At 33.1% G+C, this 9,053-nt stretch overlaps 1 protein-coding gene across 1 annotated transcript in view; it reads left to right on the top strand.

The window, feature by feature from the left end:
* The window catches only part of ankrd13c (ankyrin repeat domain 13C), a 20,851-nt gene that overhangs the window by 3,684 nt on the left and 8,114 nt on the right, over window positions 1-9,053 (top strand). The window contains exons 3-6 of the mRNA XM_016519521.1: window positions 2,313-2,417; window positions 4,680-4,765; window positions 7,300-7,345; window positions 7,901-8,004. Of these exons, the coding sequence (XP_016375007.1) occupies window positions 2,313-2,417; window positions 4,680-4,765; window positions 7,300-7,345; window positions 7,901-8,004 (341 nt within the window). The remainder of the gene's footprint in view (window positions 1-2,312; window positions 2,418-4,679; window positions 4,766-7,299; window positions 7,346-7,900; window positions 8,005-9,053) is intronic.

The following is a 9,053-nucleotide window of genomic DNA, read 5'->3' as shown; positions in this document are numbered from 1 at the left end:
ACACACACTCACTCACATTAGCTCAGAGATGCGCATGCGCCGGTGAGTCTCGTGAAAACCAACGTTTGTTAACAGGAGCAAAGGAAGCAAAGTTTCCTTACTTTAGCAAAGGAAAACCAGTCTCCTCTTGGCTTATATCCAAATTCTCCGACATTCTTCTTTACAAATCCTCGTTCTGTGCTTCTAATTAGTGACCGTTGTTTTGTTTTGATCTCTCCGCTCATACGTCATCCGCCTGGAGCTGCTTCTGTGTACAACAGTGAGCGCAAGCTACATTAAAGTGATTATTAAGTTTTGAATATGGATATTTTTCTTACAAAAATGCATTTATGTGTTTTTTGGTAGTCGTGATTTTAATCTTGATTATTTATTCAATTGAATCTGTGTATAGAGCAGTACAACAAACCCGTCACGATCTCGTCATTGACTGAATCTGAAATAAAAGCCGTTGGGCTGTGCTGAGCGTTTCTAGCGGAGAGAAGGACATTGTTAAGCGCTAACAGAGCGGCGCAGAAGGTCAACAAACACTTGGCAGCGACTCAAACTTGCTGCCGTCGCTGTGTTTCTCCGCTGAAGCGGAGACTGAACACATCACAACGAACTGACGCTGATCACAGTGACATGATAAATGTGCAGTATGTGAGGTTTCTGTCTGCATGATTTCACGTGCAGAGCGCAACCAAAGCACTGCGAATGGAAGCTTGTTTCCAATGAAAAATAACAAAAGGTACTTGCAACTTATTATCACACAATTCTGACTTTTTTCCCCTCAGAATTGCAAGTGATAAACCTGCAATTTTGAGTTTTCATGTCGCAATTCTATTTTTTTTTCTTAATTTTGTCTTTACATTTTGTAATTTTGTTTTCAACATGGAATAGAATGGAAAAGGTAGTTGCAACTTTTTATCTCAAAATTCTGACTCTTTTTGTGCAATGGCAACATTGTCACAATTTAGACTTTCTGTCTCGCAATTCTGACTTTTTCTCGCGATTCTGACTTTTTCGCAGTTCCGACTTTTTTCTTGCAATTCTGACTTTTTTCTCGCAATTCAGACTTTTTCTCGCAATTCTGACTTTTTCTCAGAATTCTGACTTTTTCTCGCAATTCTGACTTTTTTCTCGGAATTCTGACTTTTTTCTCGGAATTCTGACTTTTTCTCGCAATTCTGACTTTACGTCTCGCTTTTTTTTTTTGTTTCCGGCACAGAATAAAAATTTAAAAAGGTAATTGCGTCTTTTTCATCTTACAATTCTTGACTTTTTTCTTCAAAATTGCAAGTTATGAACCCACAATTTCGCAATTCTATTTCGACTTTACATTTTGCAATTTCTGTTTTCACCATGGAATAAAAAAATGTAGTTACAACTTTTTCTCACAATTCTGTCTTTTTGCAATTGCGACGTTATATCTAACAATTTAGATTTTTCTTCTCGCAATTCTGGCTTTTTTCCCCCTCCGAATTCTGATTTAACATTTTAAAAATATAAAAATGGTAGTTGCGACTTTTTATCTCACGATTCTGACTTTCTATTTGGCAGCTCAGATTTTTTTTCTCAGAATTGCGATAAAACAAAACTGAATTGTCACATAAACAGCAATAACCTTTTGACTAACTTTTTTTTAAATAAGCTTCCATAGCATACTGTATCCCACAATGCAGTGCATTAGACTTGACCTTCCATTTCCAGTTTGACAGATGAACCAGAAGTGATATTTACATTAACAGTTATGCATTTACGTTGATACATAAATGTAAATGCATTTAGCAGGCGCTTTTACTGCATTCTCTTTCAAGTGTTGTTTTCAGAAGTCAGCAGTATATAGTGTGTAGTGTGCTAGTATTTCATCTTTACTGGCTCTAGACGTCCACTAGTGTTTGACCTGTGAAGAGCTCGGAGGCGTTTCTTTCTTCTGAACGCTGAAATGAAAGGCATTCCTTTGTGGCCGCAGCAGAAGAGGGATGTTAAATTAAGCTGCTGCACCTCCTTTAATGTTTAAATCGGGATCTGGGCATCATTTCAGTGGCATGCTTCCCTTTCTGGAGCTCGTGCAGCGCTGGGTGAAAGGGTTCTGCTGTGTCTTAAAGCATCTGTAATGCATAATAAAACAGCAAAATAAGGGACATTTATTGAAAAGAAAGATGCACAGACGCAATATTTGACAGACAGAAGTCTGTACAGTTTGGAGACAGTAGATGTAGTTAGTGTTTGGTTTATCAGTGTGATTGCAGTGTCTCTGTCTGTGATGCGAGTGAAATCAGACGTTCAAGGGACTGTAAGGAAGCATTGATCTGCTCTTCTCTCCTCCTCAGAATGTGCTCATCTCCTGCTGGCCCATAATGCACCAGTGAAGGTGAAAAACGCTCAGGGATGGAGTCCACTCGCCGAGGCCATCAGCTATGGAGACCGACAGATGAGTACGGCATTGATATACTGTTATAGATTTAGCTCATATCTTTAATTAATTTTATTTTTATATTTTGTGTTTCAATTTAAATTTTTAATTTTGTTGTGTTTGTCATTTATTATTATTTTTGTAATAATTTTCATTGTTTTGTCATTTTTATTATTTATAAATATGTTTGGTTTTTTTTTAAGTTTCAGTTTGTTCAGTTTTAGTTATTTTAGTGCCTAAATGAAAATGAGAAATACTGAAAATTATCCGTATTAGTTCAGCGATGGAGGTGTTTGTGTGCTCGTGTGACAAGTCCAGACGTGACGGAGATCAACAGAGAACGAAAAACAAAACGACAGTCATTTCAAATGTTACAGCTGATTTAGGTAGCATGATCAGAATGTCTCTAATTAAAAACACGAAGAAGGTCTGTACTCTAAAAATGTGCTTTTATGAGATGTTTATTAAGGTTGTAACGGGATAAAACATGTACTAGTGACAGTCTGTCCTTGAGCTGCAGTAAATTTAGAAGAGTTTGAGAGAAATGCTGAATACTGTCTGCTTGTGTATTTGATCAACCCTAGAGTGATCAATGTGTCTGATTTCATTTGGTGCTATTTCAATACGTTTTATACTATTTCATTACTTTTGGTGATATTTCAAGTGGTTTAATAAAATTTCAGTACTTTTGATACTATTTCAGTATTTTCGTAATATTTCAGTACTTTTGGTTTTTTATATGAATGTATCTCTGAAGGAAACCGACTGTCTTCAGAAAAGTTTCGATGACATTTTCAGTTTTATCTGATAAAGTAGCGTTCATGAGCTGAGCTGCTTTGACTATTTCAGCATTTTGATACTATTTCAGTATTTTCGTAATATTTCAGTACTTTTGGTTCTAATGCAGTACTTTTGATAATATATCAGTATTTTGATAAATTTTCAGTACTTTTGATATTTCAATACTTTAGATACTATTTCAGCATCTCAACACTATTTCAGTATTTGCGTAAAATTTCAGTACTTTTGATACTATTTCAGCATTTTGAAACTATTTCAGCATTTTGATACTATTTCAGTATTTTCGTAATATTTCAGTACTTTTGGTACTAATGCAGTACTTTTGATAATATATCAGTATTTTGATAAATTTTCAGTACTTTTGATATTTCAATACTTTAGATGCTATTTCAGCATCTCGACACTATTTCAGTATTTGCGTAAAAGTTGTTTTTATCAGCTGCTTGGACTCTCATTCTGACGGCACCCATTCATATAAAGCTGTTTTGAAACCATATTTTCAGGTGACGGATGAAGTGGGAAGTTAATGGTTGATTTGATACTATTTCAGCATTTTGATACTATTTCAGTATTTTCGTAATATTTCAGTACTTTTGGTACTAATGCAGTACTTTTGATACTATTTCAGCATTTTGATACTATTTCAGTATTTTCGTAATATTTCAGTACTTTTGGTACTAATGCAGTACTTTTGATAATATATCAGTATTTTGATAAATTTTCAGTACTTTTGATATTTCAATACTTTAGATATTATTTCAGCATCTCGACACTATTTCAGTATTTGCGTAAAATTTCAGTACTTTTGATATTTCAATACTTTTGATACTATTTCATAGGGCTGGACAATAATTCAATATCAATATGTATCGCGATATAATTTTTTTCAATAACGGTGATATGATTTTTAAACACATTTCCGATATTTCGATGTACATTACCGGTGTTTCCCATACATTAATTTATTTGTGGCGTTTGACTTCGTTGAATAAACATGAGCACTGCACGTTTCAAAATCATAACACGGCGCGGGTGTTTTATATGAATGTATCTCTGAAGGGAATTGACTGTCTTCAGAAAAGTTTCGATGGCATTTTCATTTGATCTGATAAAGAAGCGTTCATGAGCGGAGCTGCTTTGAGTTAAAAACGTCTTAATGCTGGATTAGTTTCAGCTTTTGTCTTCTCCAGATGTTAACTGATGGACTGGAGTGCTGTGGATTACTTGTGGATTATTGTGATGTTTTTATCAGCTGTTTGGACTCTCATTCTGACGGCACCCATTCACTTAAAGCTGTTTTGAAACCATGTTTTTGTGTAAAGGACTATATATAAAAAAATTGGCCTACTGAAGGATATTGAGCTCTGATGATGTAAATGACATTCCTGTGAAGACTGCTATTATTTTTATTATTTGATTATTTTCAGGTGACGGATGAAATGGGAAGTTAATCATTGATGTTTGTGTGTGTGTTGTGTTTCAGTCACGGCTCTGCTGAGGAAGCTGAAGCAGCAGTCACGAGAGAGTGTGGAGGACAAGAGACCCCGTCTGCTCAAAGCACTGAAAGAGGTAAAGCAGCAGGCCACACACACACACACACTCAGAGTCCCCGTGTATTAATTAGCATCGGCGCTGAGAGACTGAGGCATCTGGGAATGATCTGCAGACAGGAAATGACCTACAGGAAAGAAGATACTCAATGTCACCTCACTGCAGACACTTCAGATTCACACGAGCGCTCATAACAAACAATGACTTTGAGTGCATATTTTAGTTATTAACTTACTGATGGGATGTCTTGCCTTTAATAATATCAGCCAATGGTTTTATTCTGAAATTTGTCTTAAAAATGGGAACATTTTAGGTTTTCCTTAAAATATAATGCTGAAAGTGCTTTTATAATTGCTGTGTTTTATATATACTATTGTAAGAAAGAAATTGAATATAGTTTTCTTAATTTATTTGAAGTTTTATTTTAATTTCTACTAATAGTATTTGCTGGTAATATGGCAGTTAATAAAGAAATTAATTAATTAAATGCATTTAAAATTAGCTGAAATATCAGGCTGAAAGAGCTTTTATAATTACTATATTTGTATATTGTTTTAACCAAGATATTGTTAAATTATTGTGTATAATTTTCTTAATTTATTGAAGTGAAATTATTATTTTAATTTCTACTGATAGCCTTTGCAACTAATATGGCAATAAATAAATAAATAAGCAAAAATGCATTTAAAAAACTGGAAATGTTTATAATTTCTATCAAATATCAAGCTAAAAGAGCTTTTTTAATTCCTGTGTTTTATAAATACTGTTGTAAGAAAGAAATTGTTAAATTTTTGTGAATATAGTTTTATTAATTTATTTGAAGTTTTATTTATTGTCTACTAATAGAATTTGCTGCTAATATGGCAATTAGGGGTGTGCAATATTGACAAAAAATAATATCTCGATATTTTCTGGGATTTTATCGATAACGATAATTAAACGATATTCTGCTGAGTGTGTTATTGTGCTGATATCTTAAGGACTGCCCTCCTGAATTTTTTGATATTCTTCATGTTCTGTGGTCAGTTCACAGCAGTGTTAGAAATTAATCTTTTCCAATAAGTTTAAATTGATTTTTTATGGGCATTTTTACCTTTATAAAGCCATTTTTTTTCTAAAAGTGCATTATCTTTTGAATCAAATTCTTACATTTAATACAAAATTTGGGTTTTTACCAAGCAAATGAAATCATTATCAAGAAAATTAATCTTTGCAACGCAGAGGAAACACAGAATCTGCATCTGAAGAGGCATTTAGATGTATTTACACGCTGTTTAATGCAGGACATGAATGCTTTAACCTGCAGTTACAAATGCATTAATAATCATATTTTGATATATTAAACATAAAACGTTTAATACTGATATTTGAAATTATCTAAATAATAAAAGATACTTTAAATGTGAATTTAAAACCGCCAGTAGGTGGCAGCAAGTCACTGTTAATAAGCGAGTCATTGCGATTGAACCGAATCATTTAAACGAGTGATTCATTCGGGAACGAATCACCGTCCTGTTGCTCAGAGACACAAAACAGTGCTGTGGCTGTGTTTGGAATTATGTTTGTTGTCGAAATAGCGCAAAAACAGGCAATATGGTGTCTAAAACATAAGTCTCTTAGTTAACTTATAGTTTATTGAACTGTTGTAAAAAATCAATATCACATTTGTAATTATAGTAATTTTTAGAGAAAAAAACGTCACTCTTCGTGTGAACTTGATTAACTATATGAAGTGGTATAAATATATATATTTTCTGCCCCTATATCTTGAATTTGTGATCATTCTAAGTGTATTTTAGACTGAATCAATGCGCACTCGCTCTAGTCTATACTTCACGTAATGTGTGTGTGCACTCTTTAGCTGTTTTGAATGGTTTTTGCAAAATACTCTAATGTCAAATCGCACATCGTTAAAACAACAATTACGATATTATTGCAGATGATATATATCGCACACCTTTAATGGCAATTAATAAATAAATAAGCAAAAATGCATTTAAAAAAACAATAAATTTTTATAATTTCTGTCAAATATTAAGCTGACAGAGCTTTTATAATTGCTACATTTTGTATATATATTGTTGTAAGAAAGTTATTGTGCAAGTAATTTTCTTTATTTTACTTTATTTTGATTTCTATTAATAGCAGTTGTTAATATGGCAATAAATAATTAAATACAAAAAGTGCATTTAACAATTGGGACATTTTTTGGCTTTCTGTAAAATATCAAGATGAAAAAAAACTTTAATAATTGCAATATGTTTATAGTACTGTAAAATTGTTGAATTATTGTATTGTAAATTCATGTGGGAAAGCAATTGAGAAATTGCTATTAAATTTCATAATTTATTACAAAGAAACAACATGTAACATTAAACTTGGATTTTTGAAGTTGAAAACTAAAACTGAAATAGTATTTTGTTGTAAAACAGAAACCCCTCATCAGACAGGTGCTCATGTTAATCAGACAGCTGACCCTGCTTTATTAATCTGAGCACCATCGCTGTTTCTGTGTATCAGTGACGTGCTTGTGTTGTGTTGTTGTTCTGTAGCTGGGGGATTTCTATCTGGAGCTGCACTGGGATTTCCAGAGCTGGGGTGAGTGGAGTTCTGATCGTTAGCCTTGTGTTTTAGTCGTTAGAGTCGCTGTTACTGGATCACCTCAGTGTGTGTGTGACGGGGCACACGGATTGTTTACAGCGCTGGGGTCATCCATCTGTGGGCGTGGCCTCATGTCAAACACACACAGACTCACACACACACACACACACACACACACACACACACACACACACACACACACACACTCTCTCTCACACACACACACACACACACACACACACACACACTTCCTCTGCTGGACACACACTGTCACTGCGTCCTGACAAAACTCAACCGCAGCACTGCAGGACATGGAGGACATTTATTTTCATAATAATTAGCCCTTTTAAACCCCAGATTATCATTACTGTAATACATTATTTTTAATTTATTTTAGTTCAAATGAAATGTGTTAAAACAAAACTAATGCATATGTCTGAAATCATGGCTCGTTTTCTATCAGGTCTGTTTTTCTGTGGCATAACATGTTGAATCAGTTTATTGCGTGGATTGTCCAGCAGATGTGTTTGAGGTTGATTTTCTCTTCCTCAGTGCCTTTACTCTCACGGATTTTACCCTCCGACGCCTGTAAGATCTACAAACAGGGCATCAACATCCGGTACGTTTCAGTGAGAGATTCATATTTCTGCTCTGAATGAAACACCATATGAATATGCATCTCTACCCACCCACAACCACTAATGTCAGCTGGTTAGTGCGAGTGTTTAACGTCACAGATCAGCGTTAGTTTGACGAGAAACAGTCAGCTGATCGTTTCTGTCACCTTCGCTCCGGTAAAGACCAGAGTTAATAATATATATGTCATTATTCATTTTTGATTTATTGTTAACTAAAACTAAAACCATAAAAAACTTGTGTTGCTTGAAATAAAATAAACTGAAATAAACATAAAAAAACTTAAACTTATAAATAGGAATAAAGTAGGAAAAGACATGCTATTGAAGCATATCTTCATTTATTATTTATATTGTTATTTTAACCTTTTTAGTTTTATTTTTTAATTGTTAAAAATCAGTTTGATTAAAATAAATTATTTTTATTTAAAAATTATTTATGTCTATTTTTTTTAATCATTTAAAAATTATCAGTAAAAATTAATACATTTTAATATAGTTGGATATCATGGAACTTTTACTTTTGGTCCACGTCCCTCAATCAAATTAGATTTTTGCTCTCTGGTTTAAATGAATGTACTAAAATAACACAAAATTAAATAAATAAATAATTATAAAAAATTTAATAAATGAAATTAAAAAAATAATTTATAAAATATATAATAAAGTTTTTTATTTTTATTAATACAAATACCAAAAGCACTCAACAAAATGATTAAAACTTCAACTAAAATTTTAATTATAAAAATTTTAAAAACATAAAAATTAAGTCATGTTCAAAATAATAATAAAAACTATAGTCGTATCTCACGGATACCAAAACAGCACTGCTCTGATGGAGATGTTCTTCACATTATATGAAGAGTTGATTTGCAAAAACAGATAACCCAACTGCAGTTTGATTGAGATTAATTGGAATGCACAAAGAAAAAATTGTTATGTTTTTGCAAATGAATTGAAATGATGAAAGTTTCTTGAGATGTTATATAGACTTTATCAGAAGTGTGTGTGTCTCTGTGTGTGTGTGTGTGTGTGTGTGTCTGTGTGTGTGTGTCTGTGTGTGTGTGTCT

The sequence above is a fragment of the Sinocyclocheilus rhinocerous genome, unplaced genomic scaffold (assembly GCF_001515625.1).
Source record: "Sinocyclocheilus rhinocerous isolate Xijiao unplaced genomic scaffold, SAMN03320098_v1.1 scaffold2164, whole genome shotgun sequence".
NCBI lineage: Eukaryota > Metazoa > Chordata > Actinopteri > Cypriniformes > Cyprinidae > Sinocyclocheilus > Sinocyclocheilus rhinocerous.
This window is presented reverse-complemented; position numbering and strand designations above follow the sequence as displayed.